At 38.5% G+C, this 23,515-nt stretch overlaps 1 protein-coding gene across 1 annotated transcript in view; it reads left to right on the top strand.

Annotated features, from left to right (window-relative positions):
• The window catches only part of LOC131356296 (Fc receptor-like protein 5), a 40,895-nt gene that overhangs the window by 14,808 nt on the left and 2,572 nt on the right, over positions 1-23,515 (top strand). The window contains exons 4-15 of the mRNA XM_058395196.1: positions 2,770-3,042; positions 3,521-3,787; positions 4,888-5,160; positions 8,931-9,266; positions 9,637-9,912; positions 12,009-12,257; positions 18,201-18,536; positions 20,072-20,347; positions 21,695-21,965; positions 22,015-22,151; positions 22,808-22,900; positions 23,013-23,060. Coding sequence (XP_058251179.1) covers positions 2,770-3,042; positions 3,521-3,787; positions 4,888-5,160; positions 8,931-9,266; positions 9,637-9,912; positions 12,009-12,257; positions 18,201-18,536; positions 20,072-20,347; positions 21,695-21,965; positions 22,015-22,151; positions 22,808-22,900; positions 23,013-23,060 — 2,835 coding nt within the window. The remainder of the gene's footprint in view (positions 1-2,769; positions 3,043-3,520; positions 3,788-4,887; positions 5,161-8,930; positions 9,267-9,636; positions 9,913-12,008; positions 12,258-18,200; positions 18,537-20,071; positions 20,348-21,694; positions 21,966-22,014; positions 22,152-22,807; positions 22,901-23,012; positions 23,061-23,515) is intronic.

Genomic DNA, 23,515 nt, shown 5'->3' with positions numbered 1-23,515 from the left:
GTACTTTGTCCACCTCTGTCAAAAACTTTGCCAAAGCAAATTCTAATCTGTTAATGTAAATATTAATTTATCAGAGAAATCATATCAAACAAATGTGTACATTTAAAATTTTATGTACATTTTGATTTCATCTCTTCCTGTAGCAATTCCATGTGGTGCATGAACTCATTGCTAAAGGAAAATGCCCCCCAGTCTGTTTGAAAAGTGATGGAAAGTGTTGTAGGTCCTGTTTTATCAGTTTATTCTTTCTGAATTCCACTTTGTGCACAAATGCCTCAATGATTTCCTTGCATTCCAGGATATTTGCATCCACGCTCTACATGTGCTTGTTTGTTTCATTTGTAGAGGCTGAAAATATCAGCTTGGTATGATATTCCAAGAAATTCACTAGTCATTTCATCAAGTATCATCTCTGATATTCTGAGGCAAGTTTTTTTTTTTTTTTTCCTTTGGAAAAATTCTCTGGGTTTGCCAACCATCTCTAGGGGTTTGGTGCTCTGATGCCTCCTCAGTTTGCAGGGCTTCATGCTTTCATTAGCTTGTCTCCCACCACAGATTACACACTCAGTGAAACCAAATTCAAGAATAACTGTCCAAATAAGTCCTTGTTTTCTTCTTAGCCAGTACATTTTTCTCTTCTACCCGGCACTTCGCCATATTCGCTTTACCACATCTATTTGTTTGTACTGTGTGTTTTTAAGCTGTATCTGTCTATCATGAAATCCTCTGTGTTAATTAGATTACTTCTCATATATTAACCATTATTAAAATATTAAAAATTGAATTTATCATGCTGTTAATTAATTAATAATCTCGTAGCCCTCAAACTAAACTGAGCTTGGTGATCCCCGGTAAATCTTTAGTGACCCCTAGTGGGAGTCGTGCCACCCAGGTTGGGAACCACTTGACTTCTATATTATATAGTATAATATAGAAGTCAAGTCAAGAAACTTTTTTGTCATTTCAACCATATGTAGCTGACGCAGTACACAGTGAAATGAGATTCTCCAGGGCCCTGGTGCTACTTGTAACCAGTGTTGTCTGCATTGTGTTTTACAGAATAACCATGCGGACATCAGCTGATGGTTCGACTTAATTTCAGAAATTGTTTAGACTGTGTGTATTCGCCCTTTTTCATTCCTCTCCCATGCAGAGACAGTGCAGAAAGGGCAGAGCAAAAGAAAAGAAGACATTGAAGCAATGAAAATAATTTGTAACAAACAGCATACCTGATAAAACAGAAATAGTTCACACTGTGTGTATTCGCCCTTTTTCGTTTCTGTAAAATGAATGCAAAGTGCAATGCAATTAACATGTGCTTTATGTTCACGGAGGACAGAAAAGTGACCAAACTTGATAAAAATACAAAAATCAAATATACATGAAAAATATTGTCACATATATGATTTAGATGACAGATTTAAGGACAAAAGTTATTTACAAGGAAAAAGATTTAATTGGATTAATCAGAGCTCATGAGAAACCCACCTCTCCCATGCAGAGACAGTGCAGAAATGGAAGAGGAGGTGCAAAGACAGGAAATTAAAATCAACATTGCAGTCTGAAATTTAAAGGGGAAGGTGCACACACAGGCATATCAGGTACACATTCATGTTCAGAGACAGGTTGTTGGCTTTACACCAGGCTGTTAGCTGTTGCTTCTCTCTGTATGCTGACTCGTTGTTCTTGCTGATGAGACCCACCATGGCGAACTTAGGGAATTTAGGGAGCACTGATTTGAGATTTGCATGGTTGAAATCTCCAATGATAATAAACAGACCGTTGGGGTGAGCATTCTGCAGATCACTTATAACCCCATAGAGTTCACATAGTGCCTCCTTAGCATTAGCATTGGGGGGAATGTACACTTCGACAATGAAAGCAGTGGTGAATTCAAGTGGTAAATAAAATTGCCCTGCATCTAACGGTCGCAAACTCCACTAGCAAGGAACCGTAACTAGAAACAAGCACAGAGTTCTTGCACCATTCCTTGTTGATGCAAACACACACACAGCCACCTCGAGTCTTATCGCACAGAGCTGGATTTCTGTCGGCACGAAACGAGGTGAGCCCGGCTAGCTGAATGGCGGCATCTGGAACTCTGTTCTTGAGCCATGTCTCCGTAAAAACAAAGCTGCAGCAGTCTCTAAACTCTAGTATCATGGTCCTCTGGAGTCGGATGTGGTCCCATTTACTGCCCAGTGACCAAACGTTTGCTGGCTAGGTAGAGTTTGTTTTTAGCCTAGCACGGACAATGTGCTAGGCTAGGAACAACAACTCCTTTATTTCCTGTAACTATTAAAAATCTAAAGGGTTAAACAGAAATTTACTGTAATTAATAACTACACAAAAATGTGTGAAATGTTATGCAAAAAACTGCCCCATGCCGAAATCTTAATTATAATTTTTCATTTGAGTTAACTGTTGAATCACTGTACAATTGTATTATGTGTGAGAGTCATAATAAAAATGATTTAATAATGATTTTGTGGGCAAAATATGGCTATGCTTTTGATGTGTAATCATAATTACCAATCCCATAAAGATTATAGCCCAGTGGATGTAATGTTTATATTAAAAACAAACTTATTATTTACTTGTTATTGAATTAATATTAACAGATCTCACAATTTATAAAGACTTAATAAAAATGTATCTGTAAATTAGCTGATAGTGTTATTAAAAGCAAACTTGCATTCAATATTCCATTAATCCTGTATCATCATTATACACCATGACAATTTTAGATGCCCTCCTATTTTTCTACAGCAAGACCTAAACCAGTGGCATCCATAGATCCTGATAATCAGGTGTTCAGTGGAGAGACCGTCACTCTGAGATGTGACATACAGGATGAAAGTGTCTCTAGCTGGCAGTACAGCTGGTATAAAGATGCTTCACACAGTCCTGTCAGTAGTGGACAGGTGTACAGAATCAGTGGTGTTGAAGTGACCCACACAGGTAAATACACCTGTAGAGGAGCAGAGAGAGGAGGTTCACGCTCCTCACACTCCAGTGATGCTGTTACACTGACTGTATCAGGTGAGTCTGTGGGTGTTTTTATTTCTTATTAAATATGTTAACATTATTTTTAGATATCAGATTTTGAGCTGTCAGTGACTGTGTCCCTGTTTCTAGTAGACACCAAGATTCATCATCATGTATTTTTCAGTAGCATCTGGGTTTTATATTAAGTTTGCACACTAACACTGCTGGGGAAATAATCCCTGATTCATGTCTGTTCTGTTGGCTATATTTCTAGTTATTAATATCTATGGTTACTTGAATACTTTATAATATTTTAGCATATAGTTTAATAATATTATAATCAAACTTAGTTACATAGAAAATAAACTGAATACCAGCCGTGTAAGAAAACATACAACTGTAACATCTTGTATCAAATGTTAAATATAAATGTTTGTTTTAGACACAAAGCATCTGTTAGACACAGTGAATCTACTGCTTATGTTGTAAAGTGAAAAGCAGCTCTGACTCCTTCATCATTTCATACCAACAGAAAAACCCAAACCGACTGTGAGAGTGAATCCTCAGAGCTCCGTCTACACTGGAGACACCGTCACTCTGAGCTGTGAGCTGCAGCAGGAGACTGGATGGGAGTTTCACTGGTACAAAAATAATCAGCTGTTACAGAATCTGAACAGTGAACAAGAGAACACACTTAAAGTGACAGTCGATAATGCAGGAGAAACAGAGTACAAGTGTAAGGTATTCAGGGGAAACTACTACTCACAGTTCAGTGATCCTGTCAAGTTTACTATGAGAGGTATGTCATAATTTTTCCTCTTCTCATCACATTTGTTAGAAGGGGTAAGAAATAATATTGCTTAATGAATGTAATTCATTGTTATTACACAATGTTTAAAATAATTGTGAAATAGATATGTTTAAAAGTATTTGTCATTTGTTGCTGGTGAGATCCAATGCTAAACATTTTAATTAAAAAACTGAGGTAAACCTTTAACGTTCTGTTTTCTGACATGTAAAACTCTTCAGGACAAAGGAGTTTATGTTTTGCAGTTCTACTGTAACATGAAAGCTGCATTTTTTATGTATTTATTGAAAGAGTGTGTAAAAAAGGTAGCCTAGTGAGGAAAAAGACTTATAATGTGAGAACTGTCACAGGAATTTGTAACACATCCCCACCAGACTCTACACATACATTTAGAAATGTTTTAGTGGTGTTTTTGTTTCTAAATAAATTCTCATTTTATTACAGTCTAAACCCAACATAATATATTGAATAAAATAATAACTTCTTATCTCCACAAACTGTTGTACAGCCATAAGGGTTAAGCAGAAATTTACTGTAATTAATAAAAAATTTACTGTACATGTACTATACATGCTGTATTCTTAATTATAATTTTTCATTTAAATTAACTTTTTGAAGCCTACTGTCACGGTGTACACAGGTCCAGACCACCAGAGAGAGCCCTGGCCTGAATATTGACTGTTTGCATGTTGTTTCCGGTTTTCAGGGCTTTTAAGCAGCATGCTCCCTCTGGCCAAACACGAAGCATCGTTTCCTAGTGTCTCGTGCCAAGCCTTGCTATTGTTGCCTATTCTGATTGATTGTGTTTGATCCTTACCTGTTTATCTGTTTCTACCATTCTCTGTTTCTGTTTGGGTTTTGTTCAAGTATTTACTTTTCCGGTTTTGACCTTTTGCCTGCTTCGTTTATGATTCTGCCTGCTGATTCTAATAAATATCTGCACATGGATTCTAACACTCGTGTCCAGAGAGTCTTTACACCTACACTGTCCAGTAGTGTTTAACTGGATCTAGATGTTGTGTTCTTTGGTATTATACACCATGATGACAAATTCATCTTGACAATTTAGATGCTCTATTATGTTTCAACAGCAAGACCTAAACCAGTGGCATCCATAAATCCTGATAATCAGGTGTTCATTGGAGAGACCGTCACTCTGAGATGTGACATACAGGATGAAAGTGTCTCTAGCTGGCAGTACAGCTGGTATAAAGATGCTTCACACAGTCCTGTCAGTAGTGGACAGGTGTACAGAATCAGTGGTGTTGAAGTGACCCACACAGGTAAATACACCTGTAGAGGAGCAGAGAGAGGAGGTTCACGCTCCTCACACTCCAGTGATGCTGTTACACTGACTGTATCAGGTGAGTCTGTGGATGTTTTTATTTCTTATTTAATATATACATTATTTTTTAGGGTTTAGATTTCTTTCTGACACCAATTTCTTTTACAAGAATCATCATCATGTCTTTCTCGGTAACATCTGGCTTTTATATTAAGTTTGTAGTATAACTGTGGTGAGTCAGTCTGATTAATAGAACACAGTGAACATTAAGAAAGAAGGCAGTAAATCTCAGCTTGTGTTGGTTCTGTCATTATCTGAATTATTAGAAGACAATTTGAGACATTGGAATTATAAGGTCTTATCTGAGAATTCTGTAATTCTGAGAGATTTAGATCAGCATCATCCACATCAGTCTCTGTCTCTCACAGAGTCTCATTATCTTCTATTCACTTGAAATAATCCCTGATTCACTTCTGCTCTGTTGGCTATATTTCTAGTTATTAATATCTTTTTATTCAATTATTTAAATATTTTATAACTTTGTCTTCTGTCATCTGTATAAAATGTGTGAGCACTACTCCCTGTTTTAATGATGTGGTGATGCACAGGAACATCAGACATTTTGATCACCGCTATCTGATTAAAAACTGAATTGATGTCTGATGACTGAACTGATATGTCTGTTTCTATTTAACTGTCCAAAATACGTATTAAATCCTTAGAAAAGCAGACTTGGTGGCTCAGTATCCAACAAAGCAAGATTAGGTAGTAACTCACTAGAAATGTCAAACTTTCATTACTCACAGAAAACCTAATATCTTTATCAAAACCTGATGTTTGATCACATTATGCCATTTTCTGAAATCTAGTTAAAGTAATTTTTAGAATTTTTCTTGTTTGCCTTCTAAATGGGGCAGCACGTTGGCTTAGTGCTTGGCACTGTTGCCTCACAGCAAGAAGCTCCTGGGATTGAGTCCCGAGTTCGAACAGGCAGGGGTCTTGAGTTTGCATGTTCTCCCCGTGCCTGCGTGGGTTTACTCTGGGTACTCCGGTTTCCTACCACAGTCCAAAAACATGTACATCAGGTTGATTGGTAATTCTAAATTGCCCATAGGTGTGGGTGTGTGTGGTTGTCTGTCTATATGTGGCCCTGCGATGGACTGGCGACCTGTCCAGGGTGTACCCCTGCCTTTTGCCTTTAAGTTCAAGAAACTTACTGTCATTTTAACCACATATCGCTGACGCAGTACATAGTGAAATGAAATAATATTTCTCCAGGACCCTGGTGCTACATAGACAACATAACATATAGATACAGAACAAAAACAACAACACAAAGCTAAGGACAGAAAGCTTGTCCTAGCTACATGAAGTGCAATGTGTGCAACCAGGTGCAAATAGTGCAAGACAAAAGACAGTACAGAAACAGAAAATACAAAAACACAAGACAGTAAAGGACACTTTGTGCCAAAAAACATGTGCAGCAAAATAAAATTTGCAAACTAGAGAAACTGTAAACCATTGGTATCTTATAAGATATATGTTTGTAAGCACACACACCGTAATGTCCAGGCAAACCCATACGTGGGATTTAAATATAGCACTGCTTTATTAACATAAACACAAGACATGGGGAAGACTAAACTAATAACCAATCATGATGATACAGAACAAGAACAGAAACAATGACCGACAAAGACAGGTACAAAAGGATCCCTATATACAGGGCAAAACATTAGTGCTAATGGGAAGCAGGTGACATGGCGGGAATGAGAACAATGAGGAAGGCGTGGGACAAAATACACACAACAAACCTGTGATTCACCCACCAGCACCGCTTCCAGTGGTCTGGCATTGAACTGTCTAGCTGTTCCTGACACACACACACACATTTATATATATTGAGATATGTCTGCTACTGATGCTCTGTAAAGCCTTCATAACGGCTCTAATCTGAGGTGCTGTTAATTGGTGATTTCTGAGGCTGGTCACTCTAAATGAACTTCTCCTCTGCAGCAGAGGTAAGTTTTGGTCTTGCTTTACTGGGATGGTCTTCATGTGAGCCAGTTTCATCATGGTGCATGATGGGTTTTGCAAATGCACTTGACAATACTCTTCTTGCAAGAACCATTCCAGAACACCTGACCTTCGTGTCTTAAAATAACAACTGACTGGTGTTTGTTGTCATTACATATGCCCATCTCCATGTGTGTTATTTCATAGTTTTGAAATCTCCAGTATTGTTCTAGAATGTAGAAAATAAATCCCTAAACAAAAAACATTGAATTAAAAGTTGTGTCCAAACTAGCCATAGCAGCAACTGAATACGTGTGCAAATACAAAATCTAAAGTATAGTGTGGAGTTACAGTAGTATGTGTTGAATCTCACACAGTTGGGTGTGTGTGTGTTAAGGAGCCTGATTGCTTGAAAAAACTGTTACACAGACTGGTTGTGAGGGCCTGAATGCTTCGGTACCTCTTTCCAGACGGCAGGAGGTTGAAGAGTTTGTGTGAAGGGTGTGTGGGGTCATCTGTTGGCTTTGCGGATACAGCATGTGTTGTAAATGTCCGTGAAAGAGGGAGAGGGTGGAAGCGGGGCTCTGCACAGTATGCACCGGGAATGTTTGTGGAAACAAGATCCAGCATGTTTACTACAAGATGCTTACATCTTGGATATAAGCACTGTGTAGGTTGAGCTTGTACTGTAGGATACGTAGTGGCTGTGATTTTTGAGATGGTTTTCAGCCTCTTTGTCAAAGAAGTTGCCCACTGTCTTGGAGTCAATAAGCACTCTGAAGATAGAAATAGTCCCCGAGTGTTGTATTTGTAATATGAAAACATGCTGTGAGAGAACTGTCTTGGTGACTCGCCGTCTATGAGGAACACACCATAGCACACAACAGATCAATGAGTCGTACATCATTTCAAATGGTGCAGAACCCGTGTATGGAATCTGTGATGCAGCATTCCCCTTGTGTCAAGGTCAGGAATTGCTAACCTGCTTACTTGCTCACTGGGGAGTGATCAAATATTCAGAAAAACGGCTCAGTATATTGTCTGTAGGACGCTGTTGCCTTTCCTCCGTTCTCCCAGACAGAGAAAGCCCACTGCTATGCCATCCCAGTGAGCAGATTCAGAAATCATGAAAAGTTAACAGTATTACGAGGGCTTGGCAAAACACAGGAATCATATAACACAAAGAAACAATAAAAACTTGTCAATACATATAAAGCAGGGAAGTGTCCAGTAGAGTCTAATTGGAGTTACATGTAGTTTTTCCATTAAAAACAAAAATTTTATATTTAATATGCATAGATCTCAGAGGGAATAAATTGCTAAAAATCTGTAAATTAGCTGATGGTGTTAATTAATAGGAAACTGTTGCATTCACTATTCCACTAGTCCTATATCATCGTAATATACCGTGACAACACATTAATTTTGACAATTTAGTGCTATATTATTTTTCTACAGCAAGACCTAAACCAGTGGCATCCATAAATCCTGATAATCAGGTGTTCAGTGGAGAGACCGTCACTCTGAGATGTGATATACAGGATGAAAGTGTCTCTAGCTGGCAGTACAGCTGGTATAAAGATGCTTCACACAGTCCTGTCAGTAGTGGACAGGTGTACAGAATCAGTGGTGTTGAAGTGACCCACACAGGTAAATACACCTGTAGAGGAGCAGAGAGAGGAGGTTCACGCTCCTCACACTCCAGTGATGCTGTTACACTGACTGTGTTAGGTGAGTGTATTAGGTGAAAATGTGCAGTCAGACATTCATTAAAAGCTTCTTACTGTTTTTTAAGTAAACCTAAAAAAATTAATTGTATTTATTGTGTAACAGAGAGACCACAGGCAGTACTGAGTGTATCTCCACAGAGCTGGCTGACTGAAGGAGACTCAGTGACTCTAAGCTGTGAGGTTACAGACTCCTCTACAGACTGGACATTCAGCTGGTACACAGTTGTTCCCTACAGAGACGGCTTAACTGGAATAAATAATAATGGTGGCTATAGCGTGTATGTGGAGCTCCTCTCAGACAGCAGCAGAGGATCTGGAGGCAAATACACTCTCAGTCCTGCTGCTCTTAATCACACAGGAGTTTATATGTGCAGAGGAGAGAGAGGAGAACCAGCCTTTCACTCACAGTACAGCAATCCACAGCCACTATGGATCACTGGTGAGGAAAATTAACTGTTAAGTTTAGAATATAAAAGTGTGAATGTAACATTTCATGCAGATTAATGCAACATTTATTTATTCATATGAATAAAGCAGTTAAAGAGTCGTAAGTGCTGGTACAGGATTATTGTCATGGTTTCCCTTGTGTTACACTGTATTTTTGATGTCTCCACCCTCTTTTCATAGTGCAATTATTCTAGTACAGGTGACGTCATGTCATTGTATCCCACTGTGCCTTGCATTTTTTGGTATTTTACTGTAAACCAATGCACTTTTCTGATTGCCTGATCATTTACAGTACAATCCAGTGAAATATTAAAACAAAGTTTGGCTACAAATTAAATACAGTTATTTATTCTGCATTTAAGGAGAATCTCCTCCAATCTCTCTGATCATCAATCCCATCAGAACTCAACACTTTACTAATGACTCTCTCTCACTGAGCTGTGAGGACCAGAGTAACTCTACTGGATGGACAGTGAGACGATACACACACAGTGAGAGAGTGTTAGATTGTTCACACTGGGGATCAGTTACAGGATCTACATGTAACATCAGCTTCCTCTCCACATCCTACACTGGAGTTTACTGGTGTGAGTCTGAATCTGGAGAAAACAGTAATCCTGTCCACATCACAGTGCATGGTGAGTCTTCATGTAGTGTGTTTAATGTTAAAGGAAAAGAAAAATGTTCTGAGTATGAATACATGTATGCTAGTAGTAGATACTAGTTTTACTAATACCAGTAAATGATCATGAAATGAAATAAATACTCAATATTCATATAAATATTCATATATATACAGTCTTATGCAAATGTTTAGGCACCCCTTGATAAATAACAGATTTTGCTGATTTTTTAACTGAAAAGATGTTAATACAGTCTCTCTTGGAAATGGAAAAAATGCACAATATTTTCAGCAAACATTGATGCATAGTTACTTCTTATGCCTTAAATTGAACAAAAATAAAAACATTATTATGGCACTGTGCAAAAGTTTGGGCACTCTAAGAGTTCCAGAGTCTAAGATTCTTTTTACAAGGTTTCAGACCTTAATCAGCTCGTTAGATCTGATACATGGCAACAGCTGTCATTAGTAAATGCCAATTTCAAAGCTTTACAAATACTTTGACTCTTCAAACCTTGTGCACACACTTGCGGACACTCAACAACCATGGGTTCCTCTAAGCAGCTGTGTAAGACTCTGAAAATGAAAGTTATTGATGCCCACAATGCAGGAGAAGGCTACAAGAAGATAGCAAAGCGTTGTCAGCTTGCAGTTTCCACAGTGAGAAATGTAATTAAGAGATGGCAGTTCAGGGGAACTGTGGAGGTCAAGATGAGATCTGGAAGACCAAGAAAACTCTCGGAGACAACTGCTCGTATGCTGGTCAGAAAGACAAAACAAAACCCCCATTTGACTGCAAAAAACCTGCAGGAAGATTTAGCAGACTCAGGAGTGGTGGTGCACCGTTCCACTGTGCAGCGATGCTTGCACAGATAAGACCTTCATGGAAGAGTCAGCAGAAGAAAACCTTACCTGTGTCCCCATCATAAAATCCAACGTCAGAAGTATGCAACAGAACATCTACAGAAGCCTGATGCGTTTTGGAAACAAGTGCTGTGGACTGATGAAGTTAAAATAGAACTCTTTGGCCACAATCAGCAAAGGCATGTTTGGAGGAAAAAAGGAGCAGCATTTCATGAAAAGAACACCTTGCCAACTATTAAGCATGGGGGTGGATCTATCATGCTTTGGGGTTGTGTTGCAGCCAGTGGCACAGGAAACATTGCAGGGGTGGAGGGAAGAATGGATTCCACTAAATACCAGCAAATTCTGGAAGCAAACATCACACCATCTGTAAAAAAGCTGAAGCTGAAAAGAGGATGGCTTCTACAACAGGACAATGATCCTAAACATACCTCGAAATCCACTATGGAATACCTAAAGAGACGCAAGCTGAAGGTTTTGGAATGGCCATCACAGTCCCCTGATTTAAACATCATTGAAAATTTGTGGGTAGATCTTAAAAGAGCTGTGCATGCAAGATGACCAAAGAATATTACAGAACTAGAAGCCTTTTGCAAGGAAGAATGGGAGAAAATCCCAAGTACAAGAATTGAAAGACTTTTAGCTGGCTATAAAAAGCGTTTGCATGCTGTGATATCTGCCAGAGGAGGTGTTACTAAGTATTGATTATGTAGGGTGCCCAAACTTTTGCACAGTGCCACAATAATGTTTTTATTTTTTATCTTTGTTCAATTTATGGCATAAGAAGTAACTATGCATCAATGTTTGCTGAAAATATTGTGCATTTTTTCCATTTCCAAGAGAGACTGTGTTAACATCTTTTCAATTAAAAAATCACCAAAATCTGTTATTTATCAAGGGGTGCCTATATATATATATATATATATATATATATATATATATATATATATATATATATATATATATATATATATATATATATATATATATATATATATATATATATATATATATATATATATATATATATATATATAATGTCCTGATGTATCCATAATTTATCCAATTGAATGTTTTCTCATGAGCTAGTGTAGGCAGTTTTCTGCAGACTTGAATTAAATACCTGCAGACTCCACAGGTTTAGAGGGGTTTTACGTTATATACAGATAAATTAGAGAACTTTTATTTATTATCTACAGACACATCATAGTGTGTGGATTTCCTTGTTTGTGATTTTCTGTGTTCTAGATGGTGATGTGATCCTGGAGAGTCCTGTCCATCCTGTGACTGAGGGACATCCTCTGACTCTACGCTGTTTATATCACAACCCAAATCCCTCAAACCTCCGAGCTGATTTCTATAAAGATGGATCAGTTCTCCAGAACCAGACTACAGGAGAGATGATCATCCAAACTGTCTCAAAGTCAGATGAAGGTTTCTACCACTGTAAACACCCAGAGAGAGGAGAGTCACCCAAAAGCTGGATCTCAGTCAGACGTGAGAAATCATTTAAATATTAATTTAAATACAACAGTGATTTGATGAGATTAACCTATCTTTTGTAAGAATCTGTAAAATATATTATGTTACACTTGTACAAACAGTTCAGCATGAATAAACCATGATCATTATTTTATTCTGCTTCTGGTCCATCAGGTGTAGAAGCTCCATTCTCAGTGCTCATGCTGATCTGTAGTGTGGTGACGGTCTCTCCGTATCTGCTGGTGACCATCATTCTGCTGCTCATATGTTACAGAGCCTGAGGTAAGAACTCTTTCAGTATCTACACTTTACATATCAAGCATCATGACTTTGAGTAAGAGAAAAACATTTTCACTTTAGCAAAAGTAGAAAGCATTTCACTCTTCTTATTTTAAAAGCAAATAATCCACACTTGTTCTAAAATTCAATTTAAAAACACCATTTAAACTGTGTTTAGGACGATATCAAATGCAGTATGGTTTCTTTTCTGACATAAAAATCTGGAATAAACGTGAAATGACTTTTTAAATTTCTTTAACAGCTCACACTGATGAAGACAGAATTGAGAATGCAGTCATAGAGGAGTGAACAAAGTTCATCTATAAAAAGAGGATGCATTTAAAAAAATAAATAATTTTAGAATTTCTTTTTTTATGGCTTTGTGTGGATATTAAAATAATTCTGATTTGTCATTTAATGTCCTACAGTTATTCACTCAGCATCTTATAAACACCCTCAATTTGGGCGCTGGTGGCTCAGTGGTAGGTTTCTTGCCTACCATGCGGAAGGCCCGGGGTCGATTCCCAGCCAGTGCCCAAAACCCAGCCTCTGGATGCAGTGCTGGTCCCAAGCCCAGATAAAAATTGGAGGGTTGCTTCAGGAAGGGCATCTGGTATAAAACTTGTGCCAAGTTGTTGTCCGGACCAGTTGGTCTGCTGTGGCGACCCCTCACCCATTTAGGGAGCAGCCGAAAGATCAACAACAAAATCTTAGACACCCTTACTGTTCTGAATGGATTTTTTTTAGCTAAAGCCTGCAAACCTCCTTGTGAGGTGAAATTTATCATTTGTGTAGTGTTTAATTAGCCCTACATCCAGCTTTGTATGCAATATAAAACAAGTTTATTGACTGTTATCTAAAACATGCTGCTGAACTAATATTGTGTTTTTTGTTTTCTCAGTATTAGTTCTGCCACTAATTGTAGTTGTTTGAGGAGATTTATGGATGAAATGTTTGATCAATTAAATAAATGCATCATTATCAGTTCACTGCTGCTATATTGTTGTCTTTTCATTGTCTCATAATGTTTCTTGTCTCCTGCTGTAACATTGGAATAACCTCCATGGGATTAATAAAGTTTTATCTTAAAGGCAGATAACTCGATCCTGCAGTATTATTCAGTGTCAGTAGAGGATCTCAGTGCAGTAAAGGTCAGGAGTAAATGAGGAATCAAACAGAAGTGTTGTTACTCTTTCTGCATGTCTACACACTGGTACACTGATGTACAGGACTAACACAACACTGAAAACCAATCAGGAAATCAACATTACAGCCAATCAAAAGCTACTTATGAAGTGAAGTACATAGTTTCAGTTTACAATTTTTGACTGCACAGCCATGACACTATATACACTATATTGCCAAAAGTATTCGCTCACCTGCCTTGACTCGCATATGAAATTAAGTGACATCCCATTCCTAATCCATAGGGTTCAATATGACGTCGGTCCACCCTTTGCAGCTATAACAGCTTCAACTCTTCTGGGAAGGCTGTCCACAAGGTTTAGGAGTGTGTTTATGGGAATTTTTGACCATTCTTCCAGAAGCGCATTTGTGAGGTCACACACTGATGTTGGACGAGAAGGCCTGGCTCTCAGTCTCCGCTCTAATTCATCCCAAAGGTGTTCTATCGGGTTGAGGTCAGGACTCTGTGCAGGCCAGTCAAGTTCCTCCACACCAGACTCTGTCATCCATGTCTTTATGGACCTTGCTTTGTGCACTGGTGCACAGTCATGTTGGAAGAGGAAGGGGCCAGCTCCAAACTGTTCCCACAAAGTTAGGAGCATGGAATTGTCCAAAATGTCTTGGTATGCTGAAGCATTCAGAGTTCCTTTCACTGGAACTAAGGGGCCAAGCCCAGCTCCTGAAAAACAACCCCACACCATAATCCCCCCTCCACCAAACTTTACACTTGGCACAATGCAGTCAGACAAGTACCGTTCTCCTGGCAACCGCCAAACCCAGACTCGTCCATCAGATTGCCAGATGGAGAAGCGCGATTCGTCACTCCAGAGAACGCGTCTCCACTGCTCTAGAGTCCAGTGGCGGCGTGCTTTACACCACTACATCCGACGCTTTGCATTGCACTTGGTGATGTATGGCTTGGATGCAGCTGCTCGGCCATGGAAACCCATTCCATGAAGCTCTCTGCGCACTGTTCTTGAGCTAATCTGAAGGCCACATGAAGTTTGGAGGTCTGTAGCGATTGACTCTGCAGAAAGTTGGCGACCTCTTCGCACTATACGCCTCAGCATCCGCTGACCCCGCTCCGTCAGTTTACGTGGCCTACCACTTCGTGGCTGAGTTGCTGTCGTTCCCAAACACTTCCACGTTCTTATAATACAGCTGACAGTTGACTGTGGAATATTTAGGAGCGAGGAAATTTCACGACTGGATTTGTTGCACAGGTGGCATCCTATCACAGTTCCACGCTGGAATTCACTGAGCTCCTGAGAGCGACCCATTCTTTCACAAATGTTTGTAAAAACAGTCTGCATGCCTAGGTGCTTGATTTTATACACCTGTGGCCATGGAAGTGATCGGAACACCTGATTCTGATTATTTGGATGGGTGAGCGAATACTTTTGGCAATATAGTGTATGTCAGGTATTTATATGATGGGTTGCCAGTAAATCATCTCTTCTCTGACACAGAGCTGTCACTTGCTCATGCTGATGGTGTAACTGTCAAAATTTGGATTAGATGACTGGAAGCAAAAGCTTGTTGGATTTTGTGCTGATGGTGCAAATGTGAACATGGGTCAAAAAGTGGTGTTGTTGCAAAAGTGAGAGTGGACAATTCAAAACTGATAGACATTCACTGTATGGCTCACAGGCTGGAGCTGGCACTTCTTGGGGTTTTGAAAGAGGTGAGCTTAGTGAGTCATGTAAATGACACCTTGCACATGATTTGGAAAAACTACCATTTCAGCCCATAGACCTACAGAGAACTTTAAACAGTTTGTGAAGGACTTGAATCTAGGTTCTACAAACCAAAGCTGGTGAAGGGAACACGTTGGGTGCCTCATTTAGCCAGGGCACTGAAGGTGTTCCTGAGAGGAAAAGATGATCTTGTGAGCCAAGCTGGGCAGTATGCAGCTGTAGCCATTCATATGGAGAATTTGGCCCAAACCAGTCACAATGCTGACCATGGGAAAAAAGGTTTTCAATACCCTGATGGATCTGCAGTTTGTTGCATTTTGTCATTTCCTGGCTGATGAGCTGCAGGAGATAGCAACCATAAGTCAGACTCTACAGAAGGCAGACCTCATACCAAGTGCTGTTGCTGCAGTTGAGAGCTGTTTGACCAGTCTTGACTACATGAAATTCAACCCTCTCCCAGGTGGTATGCTGGAAACTTTCATTACGCAGTGTCTGGAAAAGTAAACTCCTGGTGCTCATACCACAACTTTTCAGGGCATTGACTTGAGAGGGGAAAGAGAGGGCCTGATGGACAATCTGAGACACCAGATGAAGCATGCATGTTCAGCCTGTGAGAAACACCTTCATGCTAAATTGGATAACCTGCTTGGAGTTAACAAAGATGAAAATGCACAAGCTGTGATGTCAGCATTAGCAATATTCAACCCTGACAAGTGGCATGATGACAAAAAACAACTTGAACTATTGTACGGCAACAAGGAGCTGAAGGTCCTCACTGAATGATTCAGAGAGAAGCTTGTTCAATCTGGATGTAATGTTGAAGAAATCCTCGGGGAATGGAGACACTTGAAAAGGCGAGTGTCCAATGATCTTCATGGCAAGTCCTACCTGGACCTGTACCAGATGCTCATGCTGAAGCAACCCTACAGAGATGAGATGCAAAACATTCTTCATCTTGTTCAGATTCTTCTTTTTCTGCCAATCAGCTCTGCCAACTGCGAAAGAGTCTTTAGTGCCCAAAAAAGAATAAAATCAGATCTCACATCTTCACACCTTTCAGACCTGATCATTTCAACAGATCAGCTTCAGCAGTATGATCCATCATCAGCTGTGGAGAGGTGGCTAAATTCAAGTTGCAAGAGAAAGCAATTTGCTAAGAAATGGTAGATTAAATCCACATGCAACCTTAAAGAAAAATTCAGAAAGATAAAGTATGTTTTGTTTTCATTTATTATTATTATTTTGTTAAGTTGCAGTTCACACATCATGTTAAATGTTAAATGTCTGGCGAGTAAAATAAATAAATTTACTGTCCAATGGTGACTCAAGATTTATTGTGTCCATAGAGGGTTGAGACACCAATTTCTTTCATCAGTCTCTGTCTCAAAACCTGAGGTCTCTCATGACATTTAAATACGAGCCTAATTATCTTCTCTTCACTTCACTGTCTGCTCACACTAACACTGCTGCAGAAATGATCCCTGATTCACTACTGTTCTGCTGGCTATATTTCTAGTTATTAGTATCTATGTTCAGTTGAATACTTTATAATATTTGAACATAGAGTTTATAATATTATATATCACCCATATGCAATGGCTTTACTGTATGAAGACATGCTTTTGCTTAATTGTTAGAAAATGCCAAGATGTTCAGATGGTGGTGCAGGATTTGTGCAGGATGCATAAAATAACAATCTAAAATCAGTAAATACAGTGTTTCTACACTTCAATCCAATCAGGAATTTTGTTCCAAAGAAAATATACTGAATATCAGCCTTGTAAGAGAATATACAACTGTAACATCTTGTATTATATGTTAAATATAAATGTTTGTTTTAGACACAAAGCAAAGTGAATCTACTGCTTATGTTGTCAAGTGAAAAGCAGCTCTGACTCCTTCATCATTTCATACCAACAGAAAAACCCAAACTGACTGTGAGAGTGAATCCTCAGAGCTCCGTCTACACTGGAGACACCGTCACTCTGAGCTGTGAGCTGCAGCAGGGGACTGGATGGAAGTTTCTCTGGTACAAAGATAATCAGTTACAGAATCTGAACAGTGAACAAGAGAACACACTTAAAGTGACAGAAGATAATGCAGGAGAAACAAAGTACAAGTGTCAAGCATGCAGGAGAAACTACAATTCCTATAATGTTTACTACGACTACTACTACTACACAGAGTACAGTGATCCTGTCAAGATTACAGTGAGAGGTATGTCATATTTTTTTCCTCTTTTCATCACATGTGTTAGAAAGGGAAAGAAAAAATATTGCTTAATTATTATAATTCATTGTTATCCTAGAATGTTTAAAATTATCATAAAATTCATATGTTTAAAAGTATTTGTCATTTGTGGCTGGAAAGTTACAAAACTTTAAAAACATTTTAATTAACAAATTTAAAAACTGAGGTAAAGCTATAACTTTATTTTTTCTGACATGTAAAACTCTTCAGAATGAAGGAGTTTATATTTTGCAGTTCTCCTATAACATGAAAGCTGCATTTTTTTTATATGTCTTTATTAAAATAGTGTGAAAAAGGTATAATGTGAGACGTCCCCACAAAACCACTAAAGGTCAACTGAGCACAAATATTTTGAGCTGTTACTGTTGTGGTTTGGTTACTAGAAATTTCTCACTAATGGAACTGTTCTACTATTCTTATATCATCATTACACACTGCCAACACATTCATCTTGACAACTGTGTGAGGATTTCTGTAGACACATAAAGTTAGACATTCATGAAAAGTAAAAATAGAAAAGAAATTGTTTGTATTTCCTGTGTAACAGAGAGACCATGGGCAGTACTGAGGGTATCTCCACAGAGCTGGCTGACTGAAGGAGACTCAGTGACTCTAAGCTGTGAGGTTACAGACTCCTCTACAGACTGGACATTCAGCTGGTACACAGTTGTTCCCTACAGAGACGGCTTAACTGGAATAAATAATAATGGTGGCTATAGCGTGTATGTGGAGCTCCTCTCAGACAGCAGCAGAGGATCTGGAGGCAAATACACTCTCAGTCCTGCTGCTCTTAATCACACAGGAGTTTATATGTGCAGAGGAGAGAGAGGAGAACCAGCCCTTCACTCACAGTACAGCAATCCACAGCCACTATGGATCACTGGTGAGGAAAATTAACTGTTGTGTTGAAGTGTAGAATAGAAAAGTGTGAATATAGGATCAGATTAATGAAGCATTTATTTATATGTATAAGGCAGTTAAAGAGTCGTAAGTGCTGGTAGAGGATTATTGTCATGATTTTCCTTGTGTTGTGATTGTCCCTGTATTTTGTGACGTCTCCACCCCTTGCCCATTTGTCATGATTGTCCTTGTATTGTGATTGTCCCTGTATTTTGTGATGTCTCCACCCCTCCGCCCATTTGTCATTATGTGATTGTATAATTATATCCCTCTACACATTTTCTGGTATTTTATTGTAAACCAAGGTATTTTTCTAATTGCTTAATCATTTACAGTACAATTCTGTGGAGTAAAAAAAATAATAGTTTGCTGTAAATTAATTATTACAGATCTACAGCACTTATCATTCTTATTTCATACAATACTTTCCTTGTGGTCTGCCTAACTCTAGGTGCGTTTACATGGAAACTTTTTAAACAGATCAAACTGAATTCAATCAGATTGACGAATCCAATCGCAGTGTTTACATGAACGCGGTATAAAGTAATCAAATTGTTATGCGCGTTTACATGACACATGATTAGAATCAGATTAGATCTTTTGACATGCGCACAGTCCATGAAAACAGGATTCCCGCCGTTTTGCTTAGCGCCCGCCATTTTACCTACGACAACATCCGTACGTCATACGTCATTCTTGCATCATTGCACATGCACAGAACTTTCCAGGAACATATTCCATCCGATTAAGTGTTTACATGTCCTCTCGATCGGACTAAAAATGGTTTAAACCACCCCTTACCATTCAATTGAAATTTTAACCAGATGTGGCAAATTCCATCCGATTGACGTGTTTACATGACACTTTTTTAATCTGATTGTGCTTCTAGTCCTGTTACGATCGGATTACAAGTGTCCATGTAAACGCACCTTATGTCAGGAACAGCTGGACAGTTCCCTGCCAGACCCAGCAAGGAATCTGGCAGGTGAATCTCGGAAGCCTGCTTTTTCATGTGTGTTTTGTGCTATGCCCTGATTATTGTTCTGATTCCTACTGTGTCACCTGTTTCCCATTATGCCATAATGTTAGCCCTATAACCAGGGATCCTTGTGTTTATGTCCACATCAGTCATTGTCAATTGCACTATGTTACATGTCTTGTGATGTCTAGGTTTTTGTCATGTCCACGTATTGGCCATGTTTTAGATTTAGGTTTCGGTTTTGTTTTAGTTTTACATCACGTCATGTCTAGTGTAAGGTTTGTCTACCCCATGCCTTGTGTTCGTGTTAATAAAACAGTGCTTCAGTGAATCCTGCACTTGGGTCTGTACATCTATGGCAATCAGGAACACCCGGGCCCAAGGCTTGCGAGGTGTGGCCAGCCAGCGGATGTTACACACTACTTTGAATGATTCCTTTGTGATTTTTATTTACACCAATTTGTAATTCCTGTGTAAAAGAGTGAACACAGGCAGTACTGAGTGTATCTTCTCAGATGTTTTTCTTTTCTGTATTTAAGATGAATCTCCTCCAGTCTCTCTGATCATCAATCCCAGCAGAACTCAACACTTTACTAATGACTCTCTCTCACTGAGCTGTGAGGACCAGAGTAACTCTACTGGATGGACAGTGAGACGATACACACACAGTGAGAGAGTGTTAGATTGTTCACACTGGGGATCAGTTACAGGACCTACATGTAACATCAGCTTCCTCTCCACATCCTACACTGGAGTTTACTGGTGTGAGTCTGAATCTGGAGAAAACAGTAATCCTGTCAACATCACAGTGCATGGTGGGTCTTCATGTAGTGTGTTTAATGTTAAAGGACATGAATAATTGTGTATTAATACATGTATGCTAGTAGCAGATACTAGTGTAAGGACTCTTACCGATGTATTTTGTGTTACTATTATGTACAAAACTATTAAGTTGTATTTGGGGGATTGTTCATTTTTGTGTACTATGCATGCTGTTTCTTTATTACGTAAACGGTTCTTTCATGCAGGGACTTTTGTTGGACTGACTTTTGTTGGTGCTGATCGGTCCGCGGCGGGTTTGGGGGTTGCGTGTGTGCGTCGTGGTGCATGGGAGGGGGCCAGGGGAGAAGTAGAGTGGTGTGGTGTTTTGCGGCGTTCTGGTGGAGGTTGGTGTCGTGCGCAGATGTTGGCGGCTTTGCTGTGGGGTGCTCGCATGGAGGGATGTTCGTCGAGGCCAGGGCGGCTGTGGGTTTCACCGCCCGCGGGTGGGGGCGCCAGTGGGGAGCATCTTGTTTCTGCGAGGCTTCATGTCGGATGTTATAAGTGAATTCGCCGTCATCTTGCCTTTGTTGTGGGAGACAGTGTAAGTGAACTCGGCCTACAGAAGTTCGCACATCCTGAGTTGCTTTGTTTACCTTTTTTTCCTTTTTTCAAAAAATGCACCAACGATTTGGGCCCCAACGATTGAGAAGAGTGTGTATTTCAATGCAACTGTTAATAAGGGACTGAAGCACACATATGCATTTCGTTGTTGTTGTGTTATTGCATTGAAGTTTACTAGGATTGATAAGGTTGTATCTTGCTAACTAAATAATTCACTGTTTATTTTATTCTGCTTCTTTGAGTTTTGGGGGGGGATTTATGGTAGTAAATTAATAATAAATATTTGTTATTCTTTTCTAAAGTGGTTTCTGTATTAAGTCATTATGGGAGTGTAACTTAGCTTGAATTTTTATGGGGGAAAGTATAACGGTAAACTAGTTTAGTTAGCCATTGCGGGGGTGTACTTAGTTTAATAAATGAAACTCGAGTGAGTTATTCAACGGAAGACTACTCCGGTCATTTCACCATTCAACAACCGGGAATCCAGGTTTTCTTGTGGTCAAGGAGGAAAGTTTACATTAACCCCTAGGGGTTGATCATGGAATTGAATCAATATTCAGTATTCATATATATCTGTACTGATCCATCCATAATTCAGTTGAATGTTTTCTCATGAGCTAGTGTAGGCAGTTTTCTGAAGATTTGAATTAAATACCTGCAGACTCCACAGGTTTATAAAGTTATATACAGAAAAATCAAAGAACATTTTTTTATTTACTTATATCTACAGACACATCATAGTCTAGGCATTTCCTTGTTTGTGATTTTCTGTGCTCTAGATGGTGATGTGATCCTGGAGAGTCCTGTCCATCCTGTGACTGAGGGACATCCTCTGACTCTACGCTGTTTATATCACAACCCAAATCCCTCAAACCTCCGAGCTGATTTCTATAAAGATGGATCAGTTCTCCAGAACCAGACTACAGGAGAGATGATCATTCAAACTGTCTCAAAGTCAGATGAAGGTTTCTACCACTGTAAACACCCAGAGAGAGGAGAGTCACCCAAAAGCTGGCTCTCAGTCAGACGTGAGAAACGTTTTAAAAATGTGTATTTATTTACTTTTTAATAACAGATATTCTATGTTTAATTGCTGAAGTTCTGCTCATTTTCTCTCCTCAGTCTCAGGTCCTAGATCCAGTGGTTTAACAGTAGGACTGGTTGTGGGTTTGGGATTTTTGTTCATCACTTTTCTCATCTTAATGATCCTGCTGTGGTCCTGCAAAAGAAAAAAAGGTCTGATAACTGCTTTAGCTATGCCATGTAGTATATAACAAGAATTTCTGAAGAATAAAGCACATTTTGATCACATAATCATGGGAAATAACTAAAGGTTTCTGCAATGCATAAATAAAAGTGTTGATAAAAATATCTTATTTGGAATATTTCATTATTATGAAGGAATAAAGTCAATATTATTCTGTGAGATATCCTGATTACAGTGCAAAATACAGTGTACAGTATTTACACATACTAAAAATAGAAATATTAACTGTAACAAATACATACATAGTCATATTACACATCAATATTATTATAAACCTATAACATGTTATAAAGTCATATTTAGATCAAAATTCTATTTTAGGAAAAAGCTAAATAATATGACAGAAGTGCTAATGCAAGTTAAAAGCAAATTCACAGTAATGTAAATATAAATTTCTAATAAAAAAATTCATAGTATAAACATTCAAATAATAGTTTTTGAATACTATTTAAATACATTATTGCATTCATAATTAATACTTGTTTTTTTATTTCTATTGTATAGTTGACCTTTTATACGCACTGTTTATTATGCTGTAATCAGGGCTGTGTAAAATAGAAATATAAAATGTTTTTGTCACTATGTACACTCTGTTCAGATGTAGAATCTCTCCCTCTCTCTGTAGAAATGCAGCAGAAAACCAATCAGACATCAGATCTGAATCAGAACCGGTCAGGAGCTGAAGACTCTCAGTTAGGACACACACCACTTCAGGCTGGTCAGACACTGTCTCAATGACTGTTTAAGTCTTTTTCAGTTTTTTTATTTATTTATTTATTTATTTATTTATTTTTTACATTTTTTCTGAGGTCTTCTTCTTTTTTCTGTAGGAATTACTATTTATACCAATGTGGATGAGTTGTGCACGAGTGGAACAGGTAGCTTTATTTTATTTCAGACATTTCCTCTTGTATTAGGAGATTAAACTATAGATTAATTCTATCCAACAAAGTACAGAAGTGTCTTGTAGAGACTTAAACAGATCACAAAGAAAAAGGAGCCAAACAGGAACAATGGTATAGTGTTTTTAATGCTGGGACATTTCATGGATTTATTTAAAAACAAAATAAGCAAATAACACTTGAAGTCTTCAGCACATTTAATCATTTGTTATATTAACAATATTAACAATATTATTTTATTTTATTATTTCATTTTATTATTGTTATGTTAACAATATTATTATATTTGTTATATTAATCTATGATCATCCACAATAAGCTGCATTAGTGTAATTATATAGTGATTAGCAGCAGTGCAGTAAACAGAATCCCACCAACAGAAGCCCAATGCACTTATTTAAGGAACAGACACAATAACATCCTGGTACAGT

This window comes from Hemibagrus wyckioides, linkage group LG07 (assembly GCF_019097595.1).
Source record: "Hemibagrus wyckioides isolate EC202008001 linkage group LG07, SWU_Hwy_1.0, whole genome shotgun sequence".
Taxonomy (NCBI): domain Eukaryota; kingdom Metazoa; phylum Chordata; class Actinopteri; order Siluriformes; family Bagridae; genus Hemibagrus; species Hemibagrus wyckioides.
The sequence above is the reverse complement of the archived record's forward strand: the minus strand, read 5'-3'. Positions and strand labels throughout refer to the sequence as shown.